Raw genomic sequence first — 24,442 nt, forward strand, 5'->3', positions numbered from 1 at the left:
CGCTGAGCTGGTCTCATCTGCCATGGGTGCTCGGGAGCCCCTCTCTGTAAGCTGTCCGGCCCTCCCATGCCAGTGCGCACCCTGAGATGACAGTTTGCTCATCACGTAGATCAGGCTGCGGTGCGGGAAGACACTATTGAGGAGATGCGTCTCCAGCTGCTGGGTCACTGTCTGCCACGAGTGCCGGAAGATGGCCACCAGCACGTGGCTGGCTGCATCCTGGTACACGTCCTCCAGCTCCTGGGCAGGGGCAGGGGCAGCAAGGAAGCCCCAAGTAAGAATAGACTTGCACAGAGTAGCTATATCAACCCATTCTTTTGGAAAGAAAATGGAGGCTGTTGGCATTCCCATGTCTGTGCTTAGACAACAGCTGAAAGTCCCCGGCCGAGGTCACCTCTCCTGGTGGGGACCTCCAGGCTGCACAGGACACGCCACATTCTCCAATCCCTTGTCGCCGTGAATGCCTGTTCAACCTGTCTGCCCACACAGCCAGCCTGGCAAGGCTCCAGTGTCTGGCCCAGCTGAGCAGTTCCTGGCCTGCTTGGGCCTTGGGCCAGGCCAGCCCTGTCCAGTGTGCCCGGAGCGGGGCGGTCACGATGCTCCTCTCAGAGAGCACACTGGTGTTTCTCCAGCTCCTTCCCGCTGGTGGAGGCCACGGGGAGGGGCCGCAGGGCTCTGCCCCATTTGCTGATATCTGCAGGTGCAGGAGGCAGAGGCCCTCCTCCCAGGATCGATCTTCCTGTGACACCAGCAGGCTACGCAGCGGAGTGGCCGCAAGGGCTTCTTGTGGACATGGTGACTTTGATCTGACTTTCGCTTTCAAAAAGCTCTCATCTAAAATCTACATTTAGAGCCAGGTGTGGGTGGCTCACACTGTAAGCAGGAGGCTGAGATCTGAGGATCGCACCATCCTGCTCCATCCTGACCCAACACAAGAGATCAACGAGGAGGAGGTGATGTGGTTACAGTCCTGGGCCCTTCCTCGGCTGTCACTCGCATCCAGGCCTCTCTGGCTTCCCTGGGGCTCAGGAAACTGGTCACAGCTGCTGCTCACCAGCTGGCGTCTCCCTTAGACAAGTTTCCCAACTGAGCCTTAGTCTCTTCAGTAAAGCGGGGGGCTTATGAGCACCTGTGGGGAGGGCACGAGGCCCATCCTGAGCCTCCCCGCTCACTGCCGCGACACCTGCTGTTCCTATAGCAGAGGCTGAGCACAGCCAGGGCAAAGAGCAAAGAGCCAAGGTCCCGCACCTCAGAGATATGACTATTCTACGGGTGTTGTGCTATCATTCCTGTTACCTACCCTGACCAGCCGTAAGTCTTGAGGCTTTGTCCAGAGCGTCTACTGGCCCCGGTCCTCCATAGCCCTGTGTGCTATGTGGTGCCCATGTTTTGGTTGGGGGCTGGTCCCCAAATGGGGTGTGAGGAACTCACCGTGGATTTGGTCATGTTCTCCAGGGCCAACTGTGTGTAGTATTTTTCCCAGATCTCTCCTAGGGAGTCACTGGCTCCAATGACAGTCTCCAGGACCTGGAGTAGCCGGAACTTGTGCCGGTTGGAGATCTGTGAACAGCAGAAGGGTCCGATGGTGCAGGTGATGTCACGATGTTATGAGGAACATTGGTGCAAGGGGTTCAGGAAGGCCAAGGGAAGGAATCAGAGGGGCTGCAGTTACCATTCACTTGGTGGTAACCTGTGAAGAATGCCTGCCTGCCCACCCGCTGCCCGAACGCAGCAGACCTGAAAGGAGTGTGTCTCTCTCTCCAGATTCAATAGAACTCTATCTTCAAAGGCAAGGCATTCATTTGTCCATCCAACCATCCATCCATCCAGCCAGCCACCCATCCATCCATCCATCCATCCATCCATTTACCTTACTATCTACCCTCCTTTTTCCCCCTTCCCTCCATCCCTCCATCCATATATCCACCCACCCATCCATCCACCCATCCATTCAGTCATGCACACATCCATTCTGAACTAGACGAATCTCTTCCCCACTGTGAGGATCAGAGCCTCTCTCAAGTGGTCTGGGTGTAGCCAGCATGGCTGGCCCACCTTCCCTCCCTTTCCACTCCATACTTCAGCATAGGAGGAGATTACGCTTTGCCCCCAGATTATGCAGCTGCTCTCTGTAGGACCTGGGGTTGGAGCCCACCTCTGGATTGTCTTTGAGGTAGTCGTGGATGGTTTCTAACACCAGGCTGGGGCACCCCTGAGCCATTTTCTTGATCTTCTTGATGACATACTTCAGGTGCAGAGGGTCGGAGCTGTTCATGTCCCGGAGCATCTTGTAGCAGATGGCTGAGGGTGGAGGAAAGGCATAAGGAGGCTGGGCTGTGAGGATGCCACACAGGGCAGCAGGGCTGGCAGGAGGGCAGGGCAGGCTTGGGAATGGCAGCCCTGGGCCCTTGCCCAGGTGGTCCTTGTGGGGTTCAGGATGAGAGCGAGCGCAGATGGTATCTGTCCCAGCAGATACAGGCTATATTCTTCCATTGCCACCCACTCACACATCCACCCACATTCCTACCCACCATACACTCATCCACCCACGCACCTGTCTATCCACCCACATGTGTCTATCCAACTGTCTACCAACCCAGGTACCTATCCATCTGTTTGTTTATTTTTATATTCATGCACCTACATACTCATAATCCATCAACCACTGACTCTACGTCCATGTTTAAATCTATCCATCCACCATTCATCCATCCATCCATCCATCCACCCATCCATCCATCCATCCATCCACCCATCCATCCATCCATCCACCCATCCATCCATCCATCCATCCATCCACCCATCCATCCATCCATCCACCATCCACCATCCGTCCACCCATCCATCCACCCTCCCATTCATAAATTCATCTGTATCTTCCTAGCTCTATCCATCTGGTTTTTGAGCCTTCTATCTTCTAGTTAATCCAACACTCCCTGGTGTTTGAACAAAGAGAAAAACATTCCAGAGAGGGGGCCAGGCCTACACTGGGGTTCTGAGACTTGGGTGTATGGGGTGGGGGACCGGGTGTTCAGGTTTTGGAAGGCATATCAAGAGGCAGGACATGCCAAGAGTATAAGGAACCCTGCCGCAAGCGTCCTGTAGCCACACTGCCCGCCGCCCCCGAGGTCCCGGAGGGGCCCGCAGCTCTCCTCCGCGGGGATCAGCCAGAGCCCAGCCCCTGCAGGGACCCCGAGCCCGGGGCTGGTGAGCACCTGCATTGTAAGCCTCCTCCATGAACTTCTGATGCTCCTGGGGCACCAGAGCTGCCTGGCTGCTCTTGGACTTGCAGAGCAGGATGGTTGTGGGCTGCGAGCGTCTGTCCCAGCAGACGTAGTCCTCTGGAACCCTCGGCCTGCCCGATGACTCCTGGGAGGACATGTCCAGGTGGGAGGAGGTCCTACAATGGCAGAGGGGCATTGGGGTCAGCATCTGTGGGCACCTGTATGTGTGCAGAGGCTGGGGACATGCACACGTGGCAATGTCCTTCCACGTGGCCGCCCTTCTGTCCAGTGGCCTGGCTGGGTCCCGGGGGGGCAGGGCCGGGCTTGAGGCCTTGGCCATGCAGAGTAGACAGTGCTGCCTGGTGCCTGGCGGGGCCTGGCTTCCCGGCAGGGGGTGACAGGCAGGTGTGGGGACATGGGGTGCTTGGGGTGCATGTCTCTCGCTCTCACTGGCATGGGGGCACTTAGGGCCTGGCTCTTCAGGCTGGTACAGGGCCCGCCTGTCCCCCTCTGGCTGCCCAGGTGTCCTGGGGGCTGTCGAAGGAGAAGAGGTGACTGTGGGAGCAGGTGGGGCAGGTGTTAAGGCTGTGCCCCCCTGCCCTTGCTCCCCCTCCTGAGAATGTGGGGAAAGGGTTCCTTCAGACCGAGACAGAGGGGGTTCTGGGGCAGCCACCAGGCCAGCTCCCACGCTCAGCTCTTACTTCACCTGCTCCTGGGGGTGAATCCTGTGTAGGAAACCTGGGGTACTCCAGTGAATGGAGATGAGGTGGAGATGAGGTGGCGTTTCCAAAGGTTTACCTTTCATCCGTGAGGAGTCATCACTGGGACCCCACCAATGGGTCCCCATGCCACCCGGGGGCAGTCCTCAGACCCCGCCCATGGTCCTGTGCCACCCGGGGGGCAGTCCTCAGACCCCGCCCATGGTCCTGTGCCACCAAGAGGAGAGACCTCAGACCCTGCCCATGGTCCTGTGCTACCAAGAGGAGAGACCTCAGGGACCCCAAGCCCAGGGCTGGTGAGCACCTGCATTGTAGGCCTCCTCCATGAACTCAGACCCCAGACCCCCTCACCAGGCCTCAAGGGGCCTGTGGGGCTCATGCTTCCCAGTCCCACAAATGATGCACGATGCCAATGCTCCCAGCCACAGCTGAGAACCAGGATCAGATTCACATTCTGTCTTAGGCAAGTCAAAAATGCACGTGAATGTGTGTGCCTATGAGTGTGAGCATGCGTGAGAGGGCGTGAGGACGTCTTTGTGTGCCCGTGAAGGTGTGTGTAAGCTCTGTGCAACTGAGCATGTGCGTGTGTGACCGCGTGTGAGAGGGTGTGAAGTGTGAGGGCATCAGTGTCGGGGGGAGGACCAGGCAGTGAGTCTGAAAGCCTGAGCATGTGTCTGCCTGCTCCCCAGTTGTGGTGGAAACCAGAAATGCACAGATAGGAGACTCCGAGTTCCCAATCACAGCGAAACAGAATTGCCCCAAAACCCACGAGAAGGGGAAGTCCAGAAAAAGCCGAAGGGAAGAGTCGCATGGAAGGGAGGAAGGAGGACAGCAGGTTCTTGAGGGAACAGAAGGGGACACAGACAGGGAGACACGCGCCACCTGCCACACCCAGACAACACCCTGCACACAGCAGGAGGGACAGAGCGTGCCACCCTCCTGTGACCCCTCCGAGTCCACCCCAGGCCTGCTGGGCGGCCGGTGCTGGGGGTGGCTGCGCTCCAGGTGCGCATGGAGAAATGGTGAACACAAAATATTTCTCAATGTTCTCCAAGTAGAAAACAAATGATGCTATAGATTTATAACAAACACAGCAACACAGCACAAGGCCAGAGAGAAACTGATCTGAATGTTAAGATGTTTTGTGTTCTAAGGGGCACTACCCAGCACTGCATGCTACGAACTTTCTCCGATGGCCAAGAGTAAAACAACACCAAATACAAACAAATCCAACAGAGGACAGGGATGAAGACCCTATCTTATCAAATGAGGCACTCTAACGATAAATGACTTGAAGGCCACAAACAGTGAGACCCAGGTGTCACTGCCCATAAGCAAGATACGTGTGCTACACACACAGTGGCACACCTGTAATCCCAGCACTGAGAAGGAAGGTCTCAAGTCTGAGGCCAGCCTGGGCTCCAAAGCAAGACTGTCCCATAAATAAATAAAAGAGCAACAACATCAAAGCACAGCGGATACCAGTTGACTAAAAACAAGAGACTGGAAAAGATATTCATACAGCCCCCTACCCACAATCTCAGAAAACTGATATTGCTTTGTTCATATCAAATGAGACATTTTAGATTAAATACTATGACAGCCATAAAGGAGTAATTTATCAAGATGATAATCATTATAAAAGCTCATGCACGGCCTAGCAGGACCTCACAGTACACAAAGCAAAGAGTGCAGGTCCAGAGAAGAAGCGGACAGACACATCAGCAGCCACAGCGGGAAATCTCAGTACCACTTTCTGGCAATTGGTGAAGTTGGGGAAGAGATAACCCTGAAGGACACGAGGGACAATGTCAGGTGTTCCGTGCTGCTGGAACTCTCCATCGGGAAAAACCATGTCCTTTTGGATGCTTGGCACATATAGGGATAGGCCAAATTGTCTGCTGTAAAAGGCCAACTAAGTTTGTAAAAATTCAAGTCAAATAAGAACAATTTCCAACCCCCATGGAATTAATTTAGAAACATCTTTTCTTTTTTCTTTTTGTTGGTTGTGGGGCTTGAACTCTGGGCCTGGGTACTATCCCTGAGCTACTCAGCTCAAGGCAACTGCTCTACCACTTGAGCCACAGCACCACTTTAATTTAGAAGTCAGTAACAGTGAGGTGGGACATTCCTGGGACCTGGAGACAAAATGTTGTATTTTCAAATAACCCAAAGGTCAAGAAGAAGTCACCGAGAGGGAAATATCTTCAATGGGACAAAACAGAAACTAAAATGTCCTGGAGGAAAATTGATAGTCTTAAACACAAACTAAAAAAAATGCAAGTCGGAAAATGATGACTTAGAATCCCACCTTTAAAACAAACAAACAAAAGAGACAAATTAAAGTCCAAGAAAGAAATGAATAAAACGAAAACAGAAACACCAAGGAGCCCAAAGCTTGTTGATACGTGAGGTCGCCTGCCCGGCAGCATTTATTGGACAAAAAAAAAAAAAAAATCAAAAACAAAAGAGGAGATAAAATACTAATATAATGCAAGAGTGGTTCATTATTACAATAATAAGGAAACAGTATAACGTAACCTTAGGGCAAAAACACTGACAACTCATACAAATTCCTTAAGGCTACAACTCACCAAACCTCATCTAAGACTTAAGTTGCAAGAATAGTACGAAAATTACTCTCCAAAATACTTTGCAGAAACAATAGGGTCTGGATTTTAGCAACTGTTGGAAGAAGGAAAAAAAATCATACAGATCCTACACAACTCTTCCAGAAGAGAGAGGAACCACACCAGCTAATTCCACGAGGTAGATGTTCCTGACTCCAGAATCACACAACATCCCAAACAAGACTCAGAGCCATCAGCAGATATAATTGTTTGTTTGTTTGTGGTGCTGGGGATTGAATCAGGACCTCCTACACCCTAGGCAATCATCGTGCGTACTGTGAGCTTCATTCCAGCCCCACACGATGTATTTTTTTTTTTTTTGGGTCCGGTCATGGGGCCTGAACTCTGGGCTTGGGCACTGTCCCTCAGCTCTTCAGCTCAAGGCTAGCGCTCTACCACTTGAGCCACAGTGCCACTTCCGGCTTTTTTCTTTTTGCTTATGTGGTGCTGAGGAATCAAACCCAGGGCCTCGAGCATGCAAGGCAAGCACTCTACCACTGAGCCACCTTCCCAGCCCGAACACACGATGTATTTTTGTGGGGGACCTTACTGGAGTTTGAACTCATGCTGGCTAGGCAGGTGCTCTGTCACCTGAGCCACACCTCTAGATTGGCATTTTGCTGGTTAACTGGAGAGGGAGTCTTTCAGATTTTTCTGCCTTTTCTGGCTTCAAACTGTGGCCATCCAGATTCCAGCTTCCTGAGTAGCTAGGATGAAAGGCGTGAGCCTCTGACACCTGGCTGGCCACTAGTTTTGATAAAGGTGAAAAACAGAATTCCATACACGGTACCACAACAATGGGATCTGCACATGCTAAAATAAGCCCCCAGTCATCCTTTGCAAACATGCTCACTCAAAATACAGCACACTGCTAAAGGAAAAACCTACACTCTGGAAAATTCTGGAAGGAAACAGGAGAGAAATCTTTGTGACCTTAGTGACACAAAGAAGTTTTTAGATGTGACACGAGAAGCGTTGCCCATTAAAGAAAGAAATGAATACACTCGATTTAATAAAAATGTTAAAAAGTGTGCTTTTTGAAAGATAGCCTGGAAAAATGAATAGACAAGCTGTGGACTTTGAGGAAATGATTGCAAGTCACACGTCTGATAAAGGATTATATCCAGAACACAAAGACGTCTTAAAACCAAGCTAGCCAGGTGTGGCAACTTGAGCCCATCATCCCGGCTGTTTGGAAAGGTGGACGTGCTGGGGATCAGGATTCAAGGGAGGCCTGGGCTGAAAAGTTTGCAGGACTCCCTCTTGACTGGTGGTGGGCATGGCGGCACTTGTTAACCCTGTTATGGGAGGAAGCACCATTGCTGGGAACAGGTACACACCTGCCATCCCAGCAGTTGAGCAAAGGCACAAATAGGAGGATTGCAGCCTGGGCATAAAAGCAGACCCTACTTCAAAAACAATAAGGCGAGCCAGGCACCAGTGGCTCACACCCATAATCCCAGCTACACAGGAAGATGAGATTTGAGGATTGTGGTTTGAAGCTAGGCTGGGTGGGAAAGTCCTTGAGACTCTTACCTCCAATGAACCACCAGAAAACCGGAAGTGGGGCTGTGGCTCTAAGTGGTAGAACGCTAGCCTTGAGCACAAAAGCTCAGGGACAGCACCAAGTCCCTGAGTTCAAGCCTCAGGACTGACACAAAAAAGGCAAAAAGGCAGTGTGAGCCACGCCTGTAATCCTAGCTACCCAGGAGGCTGAGATCTGAGGATCGTGGTTCAAAGCTAGCCCAGGCAGAAAGTCTTTGAGATTCTTATTTCCAATTAACCACCAGAAAACCAGAAGTGGCTCTGAGGCTCCAGTGGTAGCGCGCTCGATGTGAGCTGAAGAGCTGAGGGACTGCGCCCAGGCCCAGAGTTCAAGCCCCACAACTGGAAAAAAAAAGGAAATGCGGCTCAAGTGGTAGAGGACCATCCTAATAAGCACCAATCTTGAATTCAATTTGCAGTACAAAAACAAATCAACACCAAATCAACCCAAATCACAAGCATCTGAACAAAACACAGGTAACCACTACGCAGAAACACCAAGCCCGGGGAGGGAAGTTGCAGCATGGGTGTTCACTCGCAGTCCTGGCGGGCTTTGTGGCCCCGCCCTGGTACTAAGGAGTTAGAAGCTGAACACCTGTGGCTGTGGGCCTCGGCCTGGGCGTTGGCTCAGGCACAACTTCCACCTGCACAGATGTGGAGCAGTGGCTTGATTTATGAAAGCAACAAACAGAAGGCTGCGGTGTCCTTCTGGGAGCCCCCCTTCCCACTCCCCCCACCGGAACAGCTACGAAAACAAACCACCTACAGCACAGCCTGTCCCGAAGTGGCCCAGCCCCAGCCTCGGGCCTGGCAGCCAGGAACTCACAGCACTCATTTCCAGAGTGCCAGAGCCCTGAACTTACAATGAAGACCATCACTGGGAAGGAATCACGTGGTCCCGGCCCCAGCCCACCCCAGCCCACCCCTGAGGCTGGGGCAGGAGCCTGGGCCGACCTGGGATTGTCCGCCATGGCTGGTGAGGTCCCCTCGCCCGAGGTGAGGCTGGGTGGCCTCTTAAAATGCTGTCTGTCCAGGTGGGGTGCACAGCGGGGGGCTCGCGGAGCCCGACCTCATCCCTGGCACAAAGCGCTGTCCTCATACCCGGCGGGCCAGGTCTAGCTCTGGGTATTGTCCCTCTTTTGCCCTGGCCTGCTCTGACCTCACTCTGAGCTCACAATGAGCTCCAGTACCCATGGCGCCCTTCCTAGGACATGTCTGTTGGGGTGGGGTGCCCGTGGGAGTCCCCCCCACCCGCCCCGTCCACTGCCTCCTCCTCTGGGACTCGGCTGCCCCTGGCTGAGCGCAGGAGGTGCCCCCCCTTGCATGTGGGGCTGAGGGCAGCCACCCCAAATCACAGCCAGCCCACCCTGCCCCACCTTTGTGACCTGGTGCTGGACACAGCCCCTCTGTGCCTCAGTCTCCCTATCTGGAAAATGGGGGCCTAGCTGCCAACTCCTAGGCTGCGTAGTGAGGGGGTACAGAACCCCAGCAGTGCCCAGCGGGCAGGGGACTGTGATTCCCCGTCCCAGCAAGGCCTCTCCAAGGTGACAGCGCTGTGGCTGTGCGGGCTGGTGCCTGGTGGGGCAGAGGTGGTGGAGGACTAGTCTGCTGGGCCCCAGACACTGAGTCCCGACCGCCTGTGCTCCAGGGCGCTCCTCTGTGAGCAGGTCCTGCAGGGATCTACCTTAGTCTCTGTGTCTGTGGGGAGGGAGAAGAGTCCTATGCGGGCAGGCGCCGTTCTGGAGGGGGCGGCTCCACCCTTCCCTGGGGCCCAAGGTGGAAGGGACTCTGATCCTGGGCCCTCCACTGTCCCGATGTCCTGTCCAGTTCATGCCTGAACCTCAGTGAGGCAGATTTTTCTCAAAGAAAACACATTTTAAAGTCAGGAGAAGTTTCCAGTAAGTCACAGGCCCGAGAACTAAGTGAGCTGAGCTTCGTGGAGGCTGGACGCGGGAGAGGGCTGCGCGCATGCTCTGGGGTGGGAAGGGGCCAGTGGGACACCCACTGAGGCCTGGTCTGCCCTGCCCAACCCCACCCCTCCCCTCCCCTGAAGAGCCCAGGCCAGGCAGGCCGCGCTCCAGTCTCCCTGCAAATCACTCAGGAACCAGTGAGCACCCCCACCTCTGCTGGACATAGGCTGCCGGCTTCAGGTCACCTAGAAACCAGATGCACTTGCTGTGCTGGTGTTGGAGAGGGTCATAAACCAGCCCAGGTTACCCAGGGGCCAGGCCCAGGTCCCTAAACAAGTCAGGGTGAGGAGCAGGCCCACACCACCTGGTACCCTCTTCCCCAGAGATCTGGGCGGACCCCTCCCACCCTGCCTCCCGTCCCACCAGCCTGGCTCCCCGCTCACCTCCCCCCGCGGCCGGCAGGTGGTGCTGTGGGCCCAAACAGGACTGGTGGCCGAGGGCGCCGTGGGAAGAGGTGTGGGCCTAGGGCCGGGCAGAGCCCCTGTGGTGGCCCTGCTGTACCTCCTTCCCACCAGCCGGCAGAGGGGGCATCGTGGGCTGCAGGCCTGGCATCCGGCCACCGCAGGGCAAGCCTGGACAGGCCGGGCACTGGAGTTGGCTGTGGTGCCTCTGTACAGCTCTTCCTGCCCCCCGCCCCCCGCCCAGGTAGTGCCCTCCTCCTCTCTAGGAAACTCGTGGCACTCTCTTATCCCCGGAGGCCGGCCCGGGCATCTCCTCTGTGAAGCCTTCCCGGATTCCTCGAAGCTACTTTGGTGCTGATTGTGCTGTGGGTGCTAAGCACAGGACCCCTTGGGGAAGTTGACAGAGGGTGGGGGCACTGTACACACCCGCTGGCCAGGACAGGAGGGGCTCTGTGTACCTGTGTCTGTCCTCCAGCTGGTCCCACCACCGACTCCTCCCCGGGGGACATGAGGATCCCCTCTGACCTAAAATGAAGACTGGAAATGATCAGACTCTTAGAAGAAAGCCAGAGCACAGGCGAAACCCAAAGCACAAGCGAATAATGCAGAAATACCCAGGGAGACAACAACCGGCAGGGAACCCAGCCTGCAAAAGCTGGAAGGAAGCATTGACAAACCCCATTTCTGCCAGGGGTCAACAGGCAGAAGGCAGAGGAAGCCACCGCACCTCCAGGGAGACAGCACAGCAACCCGTCAAAGAGGGGCGGACGGCAGAGCTGACACTTCTCCAAACAAGACAAACAGCCGACGGGTCCACGGACAGGCGGTCCACGGACAGGCACCCGGCATCACTCACCACCTGGGAAGGAAGATGAGGTCGAACCGCGGTGAGACATCACTTCTCACCTGTGAGGATGCTATAATAAAACAAACGGCGAGACCAACAAACACACAAGGCAAAGGGACACGTGCAGAGGGAACCCTCCCGTGGTAGGGCCATAATATGGAGGGGCAGGTATAGAAAAATGAACACTAGCAATCTCACCCCTGGGCAGATATCTAGAAGGATCAGGAGCAGGATCTAGACTCTGAGACTCCAGTGCAATCACCAGCCAGCACACAGAAGCAGCCTCGTGCTCCTCTTGGGATGAGTGGAGACGGGAAAGGGGACAGGCACCAGTGGAGCATTCCCAGCCGAGAGGGAGAGCTGCCGCACTGAGCATTATTGGGCCCAAAGGCACAGGGCTCCATCAACAAGGCAGCCATGGCAGCCAGACACGGCCCAGTCGTGTGTCTACAATAAACCCAGTCTTCTCTCTCAGTAGCAGATCGAGTCCCGTCTCAGCCTTGCTGTCCTTGGGCTTGGGGCACGTAAACTCGTTCCATCCGGGTGGGAAGTGTCATGGGTGGGGCATTGGATCGGCCAGGCTGAGCTCATCTTAAACCCTGAATCATCTCTCCAAGGGCCTACTTCTTGTTAGCTCCTTTCTGTTGTGTGCCAGTATTGGGATTTGGACTCAGGATTCTTGGTCCACCGGCTTGCTGGCTGGTGCTGTACCACCAGGCCACATCCCCAGTCTTTCATTTTGGCAGTTAATTGCAGATAAGTGTCTTTCAGACTTTTCTGCCCAGGCTGGCCTTGGAACACAGGCCTCCAGATCTCAGCCTCCTAAGCAGCTAGGACTGTAGGTGTGCACCACAAGCACCAGCTGGACCCCTGTACTTTCCTACCACCTCAGCAAGGCTGTTTCCAGTTTCATGGAGAAGGAAACTGAGGCTTGTGGTGCTAATAGATATCCAGGCCACAGTGAGCAACGGCCCTGCTCAGGGCCCCAGCCTCTGCCACCTCCTCTCCACAGTGTACCCCAGCCTGGCTGAATGTGTCAGAGATGGACTGTGGATCATTTGGGGAAAGAGACGTCAGTCCTCCCCTGGGGCTGAGGGGACCAGAGGAGGTGCTTGAGGAAGGGAGGGGAGAATCAGAGTGATCCCGGAGTGTCTCCATGGTAACATGGCCTCTTCACCTCCTGCTTTGTGGAGCCCAGAATCTCAGTGGAGCACCAAGGCCTGGGCTGTGGCCCTGGGCTCAGAGGTGGGCAGTGTGTAGCTTGGGCTGAGGCCCTGGACTCAGATACACTCAGGTCCTCAGGACACATGGAGTCTGGGACGTTAGGCAGATGACTTCCTGGTGGGCTGGAGCTGGGAGGCAGCATGGAGGCGGCAGGTGGCTGGCCGTGGAGGGTGTGCTCATTGCCTGCAGAGCCCTGTGCAGCGGTGTGGAGGTGTGGAAATGAGGGGTGAGCAGCCCCAGTGGTGCACAAATCCCCTTCCTACCACAAGGCTGCAGTATCAGTCAGCGTGGCTGCAGTAACAAAACACCCCAGCAGTCCTTAGGGCCTCATGCCAGGCAGGAGCTTTACCACTTGAACCACACCCCAGCCTTTTTTGCTTTATTTTCTGGATATGATCCTGCACTTTTGCCCAGGTCTGGCCTCCGACTGTGATCCTCCTACTCACAGCCTCACACATGGCTGGGATCACAGGTGTGAATGACCATGCCCGGCCCTGGGTGGGGTCCCTTTAAGCTCAAGGTTCTTTTTTCCACAGAAGGCCCTTCCGGTCTCCGGGGCAGCCAGACTAACAGAAGCCTTGGCTCTCTCCCGCTGACATGGCTTCCCCCTGCTCTGGGGACCTCAGCCCCACAGGTTTGCCCCCTCCTCCTCCCATCACGACAGGTGAGCCGTGTGGGTGGGGTGGCGGGGGTCCCAGGGCCTCTGGCCTCTGAGCTTGTGGGGTCAGGGAAAAGCCAATGATCTCTCAGCAGGGGCTCTGCCCAGTCACACCCGCATAGCATACCTAGCAGCGGGCGGGGCCAGGTGTGAGCATCAACCCAGCTCCCTCCCCAGGGACCCTCCTGCTCTCCCAGGGGATACGGTCCCCCCCACCTGGCCTTCCACGCGTGGCTCAGGCCTCAGGTCCCAGCCTTCTGGGGACACCGCCCTCCCTGCTCCCGGCCTCCCCGCTCCCCACCCCTCTCTCTCTCCACTCACCGCATGGAGCCCTTCCTCACCCTGACTCAGGCCCCTGGGTTCCTCTCTTCCAAGTTCTCCTTCGGTGGCCCTCAGGTGCAGTCCCCCCACTCCCTGCTGCCTGGCTCTGCTGCACATGCCCTCCCCAGCCCCCCCCCCACGGGCTGCCACCCTTGCCTGCACCTGCGTGGAGGGCACAGCAGGGTTCTCTTCTTCCGTGGCTGGCACCTGGCATCTCCACTAGGTGGGCTCCCTGCCACTCCTGCCCACCCTCTCCCAGAAACAGCCTGGCACTGCCTCTCTTTGTCCCCTCCCCCGCCTGAGCCACCATTCAGACACGGGGCAGCTGAGAGGGGCGGGCAGGGCCGGCAGAGTCCAGAGTGCCCCTAAATCAGCCAGCAGAGGGGCGCAGGGGGCCAGGGGTCCCCCTGGGGAGGGGGTATGGAGAGTGATGGGAGTGGGTGACACCACTGGGGAGGTGCTGGGGAACAAAACTGCGGCCCTCTGCCCTGGCCAGGCCAGCGGGGGGGGGGGAGGCGGCACAGGAACCTGGGGGGAGCTGGTCATGTGCCTATCCTGGGTCTCATCAGTGGCGGCCTGAGTGCTGACCTCAGACCAGCAGCGAGGAGGCCCCGGGTGACCTTGACCGGAGCCGCGCTGGGGAAGGGCTGGGAATGGAAGCCTGATTGGAGTGGGTTCAAGAGCAAATGGGAGGCAAGAACGGGAGTGGTGAGGAGCAATGACCTTTTGGCAGAGTTTTGCTCTAAATGAGGAGCAGGGAAGTAGGGCAGGGCGAAGAGGGAGTGGGGTCGAGAGGGAGGACGCAGCAGCGGGCTTTTATGCTGATGGGATGGCCGAGGCCAGGCAGACGGACCGGCCAGGGGAGGGAGGACGAATGAACGGGAGGATGAGTGGATGCAGGATGGCTGGCTGGGAGCGGGTGGGTGGCAGGGGGGAGGGCAGGGCGGGGTGAGGTGTGGGAAGGACGCTCCAGGGCCCGCCCTGGTGGCCTCAGTGTCAAGGACAGAGAAGGGCAGTGGAGTCTCCCTCGAGCCTGGCCCCAGCTCCTCAAAGACTCCAGCCTGAGTGGGAATCATTCTCACCCCCTCCCCCATAGCTGCCCTCACCTGGACCACTGGCCTGAGACTCACTGGCCTCCTGCTGCCCCCTAAGTCTGCAGGACCAGGACCAGCCCAGCCTCCCCTGGAGCTGTCCTCTTGTGCCCAGGGCCGAGACGGGGCATGGGGACCAGCCACAACTTCCCTTTTATTTTCTTTTTTGTCCGTTGTGGGGCTTGAACTCAGGGCCTGGGCTCTGCCCCTGAGCTTTTCCACTCAAGGCTGGCCCTCTACCACTTGAGCCACAGCTGTACTCCTGCCTTTGTTTCTGAATAGTTTCCTGGAGACAAGGGATCCTCAGATCTCAGCCTCCTGAGTGGCTAGGATCACAGACTTGAGGCACAGTGCCTGGTTGTGGGTGTCATTTTCTAGAAGGGGAAACTAAGGCCCATGGGTGGTACAGGAATCGTTCTGGCTCTCACAGCTGCAGGAAAGATGCCAGCCAGGCATGCTGACTGCCCAGTGTGCACAGACCCCGCACGGGACTGGCTGCCCGGTGCGCAGCGGGGGGTGGGGGGTGGGGCTGGGGGCGGCCCGGGGTGGACATGCAGCAGACAGCTCGTGGCCGCTCGGGATGCAGCCTGTCCAGGGGACATCTGTCCATCCTGTGGTTCTGGGCCTGGCCTTACTATGGCCCGCTGCCAGGTGGCCTTTACCCCTGGGTGGTCTTCTCTTTTCACCCCCCATGCCGGGAGGCTCTTTCCAGATGCCCTCGGAACGCCGAGGGCCCAGCTGACCGCCCCCCCTCCGCCCCGCCAGGCCCCGCGGCGCCGCCGGGCCCCGAGCCCTGCTTCCCGGACATCTACGGCGGGGACGCGCGGCGCTGGGAGGCGCACTTCCGCGGCATCGGGCGCGCCTACCGCGCGCTGGGCAAGGAGGACGACTTCGCCATCCGCGTGCTCACCGAGGACTTCACGCTGCCCTTCCCGTTCGCCTGGCCCCCGGGGCCCGAGCCGGCCCTCGGGCCGCTCTTCTACGACCCGCGCGACCGCACGGGCTTCGACTTCCTGCTGCGGGGCCCGGGCGCCGCGCCGCCCGCGCTGCTGCGGCCCCTGCACGCCACGGCGCAGGCGGCCGAGCGCAAGCGGCGCCTGGAGCGGCTGGCGCTGAGCTACGCGGGCGCGGGCGCGGGGCCGCCGGGCCTGCTGCTGCTGGCGCCCGGCCCCGAGCCCGGCCGCCCCGCCTGGCCGGCGACCCCGGCCCACGACAGCGAATAAAGCCCCGGCCTCGGTCCCGAGCCTGGCGCGCGTTCTGCGGGGGGCGCCGGGGTGTGGGGTAGGAGGGTGGACCGCGCGTGGCCTGCGCCGCACTTGGGCGACGCCGAGGGACCTGGCCAGGGGAGCCCCGGGCGGATTGGTCCTCAGCTCCCACCACCCGATGGGTCCCCGGGCCCCAGCTGCAGGTTGGCACGGGATTTCCTGGATCCCAGGGAATGGGCCCGTCTCAGGCCCGCTCCCCGCAGCGCCCCCCCCCATCCCCACGAGGGTCGAAGACTTTGCCAAGGCAAAATGGCTCCCGTGAGCCTCTGTACCCCTCCGCAGGAGACAAACCCTAGGCAGAGGCTGCTGCCCATGGCAAGCCCGCACTGCTGACCCGAGGCTTGCTTCTTGATCAATAGGACACCAGGCAGGGAGGCCATGTGCAGGCCTTACAGAAGGACCCACCTGTGTCCTGCTGGGGCGTGGGGTCCCAGGTGTGCAGGGGACCCCAGGGTCGGGTGCGGAAGAAGCAGAGGCCGCACCATCACTCAGACACAGACAGAATCAGAGCCTTTGTGTCTGTGTTTGCTCCCCTCCCCTGGAATCTAAAGTGATCCACAGCTGCATGGCAGTGGAGAGCAAAGATTTCCCAGGTCCTCGCTGAGGACCAGAAGATGAGGATGTGGATGGAGGTGGTGGAGGTGCTGTGACTGGCCACCGCTGGGCCCTGGGCCCCGCCCGGGCCTCCTTTCCCCTGTGGACTTGTCCGTGGAATCTAATGAAGATGTGGGGATCACACAGAACTATCCAGGCGTCCGCCGCCACCGGCAGGCAGCCGCCATCACAGCATGGGGTGTTACGTGTTATCTGGTATGTTGGTTATTTGGGCTCACAGACTCAACATCCAGCCCAACAGGTTTATTTGGGGGTCACCCTCCTGGACAGGGCAGCAAGAAGCAAGACAGGCTGGCATGCAGGTCATCTGCTGTGGGCCTTTGGGAGACGTGGCGAACAGCCTCCACCACGGAGCGACAGGAAGCCAGCTATGACTCCCTGCGAGTCACTGTCAGGGGTGCTGGAGGTCAGCTTGTCCTGGGGGCGGGTGGTGAAGCTTCTGCCTTCCGGAAGGTGGCATTATCAGTGACCATTTAGCAATGTACATCAATTTCACAGACTCATTTTATGAGGGTGATAGCACAAATTTGGAGCCTGTGTCATTTTGAAAACTTCATTTTTCTAGAAGTTGTATTTTCAAAGTTGCTCTCCAAGGTGTGAGTGGGTGGATGTGACAGATGAGAAGCGAGGCCTGGGGTCCTTCCCCACCACTAGTCTGAGAAGCCTTGCTGTGGAGACCAGGAATTGGATCGGAAATCAGCCTCAGGAATGCAGGAAGGAAGAGTAGGGACCCCTTTTTAAGCAGGATGACAGGGTAAGGGTGAGGGCTAAGGCTTCCTGGGTTCTGTAACTGGGGTGTCTAGAAGTAAATGAGCTTCGGGGAAGGTTTGATCCGGGGCTCAGTTTGCACGAGGCCCTGTCTTTCACCGTCCAGTGACGCCCGCGGCCCGGCTTCCCCAGCAGCGGCCGCAGGAGCGAGGCCCCTGCCGCGTAGTCTCCTCACCCGGGGCAGGATCCGCACTGGCTTCCACGAAATGTCTCAGAAGGAGCAGCCGCCTGCCTGCGGGCCCAGGCCAGAGGCAGTGCACCAGGAGGAGGGGAAGAGAAGATAGGGGCGGGCCCCAGCTAGGGAGTTCTAGGGTTGGGCCTTAGTGCCTTCGTGTGAGGCACAGTCTGGCACCTGCTCTGTGCTGTAGGGTATGGGTGCCAGTGTCCAAGGACGGGAGTTAGTCCCTGCTTCAAGGAGCTCTTGCTCGGGGACTTGGCAAGTATCCTGAAAGTACCCCGCTGCTGGCTGCTGGACCCCCCCCCCCCGCCCCTCAGCACACAGGCAGGGCTCCCATTGCCCTTTATGCCATCGCCGCTAGGAGGCTCACAGCACAGTAGCTCTAGCTCCTTCAGGCACCACCCGTAGGGGGGCTTTGGCCCTCCTCCCCCTCATGTTGGCCCCTCCAGCTGCCCAGCTTCCAGGATCGGGTGTAAGAACAAGACTTCAGCTCTTCAGGAGGCAGAGTGAGAGGTTCAGAGTCAGCCCAGACAGAGAGTTATGAAGCCCCCATCACAATAAGCACACCTGGCATGTCACCTCCGGCCAAGAATCTTAGGTAGAAGGAACCACAGGCCAAAGCAGGAGACCCTATCTGAAAAATCACCTCAAGGAAATAAAAAGGATTAGGGCTACCAGAGTACCTGCCTAGCAAGTGTATGGTCTTGAGTTCAAACCCAATACCACCGTTTAAAGAACAACTGGAGGATGCCTTCCCGGAGCCACTGAGCCCGGCCTGGGGGAAGCGCCTTCCTTCCTTCCTGCTGACTGGCCCCAGGACTCTGCCATGGCCCCTGCAGCTCCAGGAGGCAGGGGTGTGTGTGTGGAGCACCCAGAGGCTGCACCGGGCCAGCTGCAGGGTGACCTGAGGGGCCAAGTGCCCCGGTGTCGCAAGGGGACAGTGCTGGACCTGACCCTGGCTCTCGGCATCCTGACCACGCCCTGTGCCCAGGACTCTCTCGGGGGCTGAGCAGAGGCTGGTGAATGGTGGGCTCCTCCCCTCGGTGTCCAGGCACTGCCGGGGAGGGGGGGGAGGGGAGCAGAGCTGGGCCTGAGTGCTCTGCCCCCCACCCGCCTCCAGGTGGCTTTGTGACCTTCCATCTGGATAAGTGGGTCCCTCTTTGATTCCCTGGACTGCCGGGAGTCGGGGGGAGGCGCCCCCATCCCTCGCCTGTTCCTCCAGCTCCTCGGTAATAGACTCTAAGGAGGAGCAAAGATGTTTAATTAATTGCAATTACAATCTTCAAAGGAAGCCCAGAGTTGAAAGTTGTTCTAATTACTGTTGTATCAACCAGCTCCCCATGTTGATTGTGTTAGACTTTCTGATGGAGGAGTCATTGTGTATATGCAAGGACCCACTTCGTGCCCCCCACCCTCGAAAAGGTGCCAGAGAGCGGGGCTGGAGTGGAGTGGGGGCTGGGGCTGGTGGGGGGCTGCTGCCTGGGTGGAGACTGGATCGAGGCAGGTGCCCGCAGGCTGGAGCCTGGCATGGGCTTTGCGGGGTCAACAGCGCAGTCACCCAGTGTCATCCAGCCCGGGCCTTCTGGGGGTGACGCCGCTCCTCAGGCCCTTGAGCTTGCCAGGGCAGAGGTGACATTGGTGGACACCACGGTCTGCCTCCAAAGCGGAAGTCCCCTCTGTCTGTCTGGGTGCTGGAGCGTGCCCGAGGCAGCAGGGTGGCCCGGGCAGGGCTGCGGCGGAGTGAGAAGCGGGGCTCTGAGGCCGGGAGCCTTGCTGGGCAGCCTGGCCGGCTTCCCCGGACAGCGCAGGCCTGGCTGGCTCTGCCACACGGTGGACTGGAAGGAGAGTCTTGGTGAGAGGACTTGGGCTCGGGTCCAGGTCTTCCTCCGGGCCTTGGTCTCTTGGTCAGTGAGGCCTGTGGGGAGTGAGAGCACACCCCTGCGGCCATGAGACCACGTGGGGCTGTGTGCCTCTGCTCCCCTCACCTCTGCCGGCCTGGGGCGGCTGCTCCTGCAGCAGATGATCCCCAACACCCGGTCTACCTCCTCCCCCTCCCTTAGCCCTTCCCTTCCTCCTCCTCCTCCTCCTCCTCCTCCTCTTCCTCCTTCCCTCTTCCCTCCCTCCCTCCTTCCTCCTCCTCCTCCTCCTCCTCCTCTTCCTCCTCCTCCTCCTCCTCCTCCTCCTCCTCCTCCCCCTCCTCCTCCTCCTCCTCCTCCTCCTTCCCTCTTCCCTCCCTCCCTCCCTCCCTCCCTCCTCCTCCTCCTCCTCCTCCTCCTCCTCCTCCTCCTCCTCCTCCTCCTCCTCCTCCTCCTCCTCCTCCTCCTTCTCTTCCTCTTCCTCCTCTTTCTTCTCTTCTTCGCCAGTACTGGGGCTTGAGCTCAGGGCCTGAGGAGCCTTTCTTAGCTTTTATCTCTAGCCTGGCACTCTATCACTTGAGCCACAGCGTCACTTTTCCCAATTACTTCTTGTCCCCAGGACCCCTCCCACCTGAGAGACAAACACCAGGCCCGGGAGCACCACCAGCACGCCCCAGGGTGGATTTGAGCTTCCTTTGAGGAGGAGGCTGGAGGCTGATGGAGTCTAAAAACGGAGTGGGTGCCAGGCAGAAGAGATTAGGGAAAATGAGGCGTGGTAAACAGTAGCCAGATAGCTAAACAAATCTTAAAGCAAATAAAGAAGCCCAATCCACCATTAACTTTCCTTCAGACTAAGGGATCAAAGTCGAAGGACAGCCAGGAATTTAGAAACACGGAAGCACCATCTCCTTTGTTTTAACCCTCATACTCCTTCCTAAGCTGCAGTATTAGCATAAGGAAAAAAAGAGCCAGCGCGGCTTTCTCCACCTGACCTTGCCTGCTGGCCCCAGACAATTAGTGTGCTCTAGAAACCGAGAAAGGACATCATGAGCAACAAAAGGACATGCATCCCGGAGGAGCAAATACTTGGAAAAATGACTCCTTCCGGCATAAAGTGCTAATCTCAAAGGATAAACAGCTGTGGCAGGATGCGTTCTATCTCAAGGATAAACACAAGTTTTCAAATGCATGGCAGAATGCATGCTTTCCTAAGCGGGATGCCCAAGCGTAAGGGTCATATCTTGAAAGTACTGGTCAGCCTCAGGGACCCTGAGCCCAAGGGGTAACGGTGTAACTCCAAGAGTGATTAGAGCAGAGACTTAAAGTCAGACCTGCCTTTATCACATCATACCCCATGTCAAAGAGCCCAGGGTGTTGCTCCCCCTCAGAGATTACCCACACTGTTAGAGTGTGCCCCTGTCTGTCTGCTTGCCTGTCTGCATTTTGCCTGCTTGCCTGCTTGCTTGCTTACTCAACAAAGCTTTGCCGTTTCCTTACCATTGGGACTTGTCCAGAAATTCTTACTCTGAGATGAAGTCAAGGACCCTAAGTGAAAGAATCCCTGTTTTTAGAGGGAAATGTCACAATCCCTCCCTCGTCCCCCCGCCCCCCCTCCCCGCCCCAGCCCCCCCCCCATGGCAGGTGGAAGGGGGGAGGCTCTCCTGGACCTGAGGGAGGGACTCAGGCTGAGACCTCATGTGTGCATGAGAAGGAATCCATTCCTAAGGACAGAAGATCCCAGAGATCTTCAGCGGGTCTGAAGAGACCCAGCTCAGCACATGATTTCTGTGTATTGGAATGTTGGGGGTGGCGGGGGGAGAACACGGTGGGAGAGTGGGTGTGGGAGGATGTGTCCTAGGGCTGGGGAGATGGGGGAGGGGTAGAAGAACAGGTCCTAGGGCTGGGAGCTGGGGCATCTGGGTGGTGCTCTGTCTCCAGGAGGAACATCTTGGGGTGCCTGGGGACTGCTGCCACCCAGATGAGCCAGGCTGCTGACTTGGTGGGGCGGGACCAGGTGTCAGCACAGGAGGAGAAGGGTTGGGTCAGGGGCAGCCCTGGGGTTTCCTGAAAGTTGGGTGTGGACTCAGGATGATGCTCAGGTCGCCCAGGCTGGGTGCCCCCTGAGGAGGAGGTGTTTCAGGGCTGAGACAGGCGGGAAGGAGCAGGGTTGGGGAGCTTGTGGACCTGGGTCTAGCGGGGATGGAGGACTGGGTGCTGGGTGGCTGTGTTTCTCGTCTGTGGAATGGGCCCACAGACACTTGGCCGGGCAGCTTCTTGTCTTTGGGTTGGGGGCTGCCCCTGCAGGAGATGACGAGCCCATTTCAGGCCTGAGCGGCTGGGCAGTTGCCATGGTGATGGAGCACTTCCCCTGGCCCTTCAAGTACCCATCACTAACGAGCCCTGAAATTAAATGGAGAGGGGCTGACAGCCCAGCACCCCATCTTGGAGATGGGACAGGGAGGGACAGGAAGCCTGGCACCCTGGGAGCTGTTCCCCTCAGCCGGGGAGCATGGGAGCAGGCCAGGGGCTGGTGTGGGCCTGAAGAGACACAGTGTGGGTAGGGCTCAGCATGTGTGAGAACCTCACCGGTCCTGGACCCAGTGGGTCCCACGCTCTGCCCTGCCACCTGTGCTGTGGAAACTGAGGCACATGTCACTGGCAAGAGATGGGTGTCACCTGGGCTCCTAACGTCAGCTTTGTTCCCTGGCTAACTGTGGGGCCCTCTGAGGCCTGCTGTCCTGCCTGTCACACTCATCCGGGCCTCCGGGTGTCACAGGCCTGTGCCTGACGTGGGAGAAGCCCCAGGGCCACGTGTCACCAGCCAGCCTCTGTCCTATACCGAATCCCAGGCCCGGAGCTTGGAAAGTCCAGGAGCTCCCTCCCCACCCCTCCCCGGGGAAGCCCCTTTTTCCCCAGCCCCATTAGTTAGCTTGTGCACATCTGTTTCTCAGCCATGAATATGCGAACGTCGCCCACCCCTCCCGGCTTCCTCCACCACAGACTTCTACATTAATCACGGCTAATTGCTAGCGGGAGCCGTTTATGTCAAGAGCCATTATTCCTGGGAATAAAGAGAAAGAAAAGGCAGTTCCTTCCAGGAAGCTGGGTTTGGCCGGTAAAGGAACAATTCCAGACCCGGAGAAGGCCCCCCCTCCCCCCCAGCCCGGCCCACATTCAGGAGCTGCCGGCCACTGGCCTTCCCTGAAAGCGCCGGCGAACAGCCCATCCATCATCTCTGGGCTTCTAAAGTTGTGAGCTTCCTTGAAACCACAAAGGTTTTTAAAAAATTCTTCCCTTTTTTTGGCAACAACAGCTGGGAGTAAGTTGACACTGTGTAAAAGCTGCTGCTTAGCCCTGGGGCTGGGGGTGGGGAGCGGGAGGCCACTCGCCAGGCCCGGAGGCCTGTACCCCACTTTCTAGCCAGGATACACTGAGGGTGCTTCACATCCCAGGGCCGGTAGCCCTGTCCTTGGCTTTCAGGCCATCAGTGGGGACAGCAGAGCAGCCTGGGCTTATTCGGGACGCTGGGTCCAGCTCCCCACCCAGGAGCCGGGGAACAGAGCGGGGAGCAGAGAGGAATGTCTAGGGGTTCCTTGTTGTAACCCTTTCCACCAGCTTTCATTGCCTTGCGTGTGGTCTTGTAGCACGTGCATGCACAAGAAGGTGCTAACACACACAAAGACGCACGCATGCACCTGTGTGTGTGCATGGGTGCCTGTGCCTGTTGTGTGTGTAGGTTTTACAAAGGCCTGGGCTGACTGGGAGCCCGGGATGGTCTCACACTCTCTCACCACACTTCTCTGGCCCTCATTCTCTTTTACTGAGGGTGGCCTGAGGCGGGAGCACTGGGGACCTGCCTGGAGTCTCCACGGGGGGGGGGGGGGGGGGGGGGGAAGGTGACCTGTGACCCATGCAAAGGCATGGGGGTGGGGCTGGGTGTGCCAGGCAGCAAGCAGGACCAACTGCTCTGAGCAACCCCCCTGCGGACTCCTCACCCCTGCAGACCCCTCACCCCTCACCCCTGCAGACTCCTCACCCCTGTAGACCCCTCACCCCTGCAGACCCCTCACCCCTCACCCCTGCGGACTCCTCACCCCTGCAGATCCCTCACCCCTCACCCCTGCAGACTCCTCACCCCTGCAGACCCCTTACTCCTCACCCCTGCAGACTCCTCACCCCTGCAGACCCCTTACTCCTCACCCCTGCAGACTCCTCACCCCTGCAGACCCCTCACCCCTCACCCTTGCAGACCCCTCACCCCTGCAGAGCCCTCACCCCTGTAGACCCCTTACTCCTCACCCCTGTAGACTCCTCATCCCTGCAGACCCCTCACCCCTGCAGACCCCTCACCCTTCATCACCGCAGAGCCTTCACCCCTGCAGACCCCTTACTCCTCACCCCTGGAGACTCCTCACCCCTCACCCCTGCAGACCCCTCACCCTGTGTACCTGGCAGGCCTCTCTGTATTTCCCACCACCTCCTGTCAAAGGTGACCCTGTCCACCCCCCAACCCTGAGGCCGTCTCCCTGGAAGCCTGGGCCACTGCCGAGGCCTGCCTCTCGGCATGTGCCTCCAGGGCCCGTGTGGCCCCCGTGGCCCAGTGGCCAGCGCAGCAGGAGGCCCTCACAGGCTCCCCTGTGCTCACAGGAGCACCACACCTTCTGCCGCAGGTGACCTCCCGACCTCCCGTTCTCTGCCCTGGGGTGACCTCTCATCTCCCTCGGGGCCGCGCACCTCCCCCTCCCCGTGTCTGGGCAGTCTCCAGTTCACCCCCCCACATTCACACCTGCTCCAGGAAGCTCTCCAGACCCTACCCACAGCCCACCCTGGGACCCCGGTGCTCTGCTGTCCCCTGTGTGCCTGGGCTGATCCTGGGCACCGGGCAGCACAAGCAGGACCTTAAGTGTTATGTCACCCAGTAAATAAATAAATAGACCCTCAAGCTAGAACCCCTGAAGACCCAGCATCTTGGATGTAATCAGTTGTTAGCTAAGCTTCCTGTCCCCCATCTCTTTCAGGGGTACACTGTCACTCCTAATAAAAGCTCCTTTCTTTTGACAATAAACTCTCCTTTTCCATATAGTGTCTCCTGAATTGCATGATTGCATTTGTTCCCTTTCTGCGCCCCCC

The 24,442-nt window shown here is 58.1% G+C and overlaps 2 protein-coding genes across 5 annotated transcripts in view; one reads left to right on the forward strand and one right to left on the reverse strand.

The window, feature by feature from the left end:
• The window catches only part of LOC138806358 (maestro heat-like repeat family member 5), a 35,298-nt gene extending 26,083 nt beyond the window's left edge, over positions 1 to 9,215 (reverse strand). For all 4 annotated transcript variants that reach the window (XR_011365819.1, XR_011365818.1, XM_069991847.1 and 1 more), the window contains exons 1-5: positions 9,073 to 9,215; positions 3,216 to 3,400; positions 2,156 to 2,301; positions 1,432 to 1,560; positions 81 to 240 (exon numbers count right to left, since the gene is read on the reverse strand). Coding sequence is in view for 2 of the 4 variants with exons in the window: in XM_069991847.1 (XP_069847948.1) it covers positions 81 to 240; positions 1,432 to 1,560; positions 2,156 to 2,301; positions 3,216 to 3,400; positions 9,073 to 9,089 (637 nt within the window). In the remaining 2 variants the exon portion in view is untranslated. The remainder of the gene's footprint in view (positions 1 to 80; positions 241 to 1,431; positions 1,561 to 2,155; positions 2,302 to 3,215; positions 3,401 to 9,072) is intronic.
• Positions 9,216 to 13,118: 3,903 nt separating this feature from the next.
• LOC138806171 (uncharacterized protein C8orf90-like) lies at positions 13,119 to 15,853 on the forward strand. Its single transcript, XM_069991715.1, has 2 exons — positions 13,119 to 13,224; positions 15,396 to 15,853. Exons 1-2 carry the CDS (start codon positions 13,158 to 13,160, stop codon positions 15,851 to 15,853), a joined length of 525 nt encoding a protein of 174 aa, XP_069847816.1. The 5' UTR covers positions 13,119 to 13,157.
• The last annotated feature ends 8,589 nt before the right edge of the window (positions 15,854 to 24,442 follow it).

This window comes from Dipodomys merriami, unplaced genomic scaffold (assembly GCF_024711535.1).
Source record: "Dipodomys merriami isolate MVZ:Mamm:240054 unplaced genomic scaffold, mDipMer1.0.p SCAF_4, whole genome shotgun sequence".
NCBI classification, from domain to species: Eukaryota; Metazoa; Chordata; class Mammalia; order Rodentia; family Heteromyidae; genus Dipodomys; species Dipodomys merriami.

Bases quoted from the DNA above. Each gene is read 5' to 3' on its own strand.
- LOC138806171 (XM_069991715.1), top strand. From the start codon at position 13,158: ATGGCTTCCCCCTGCTCTGGGGACCTCAGCCCCACAGGTTTGCCCCCT. The intron at 13,225-15,395 runs GTGAGCCGTGTG...CCGCCCCGCCAG, and splicing joins TCCTCCTCCCATCACGACAG to GCCCCGCGGCGCCGCCGGGC.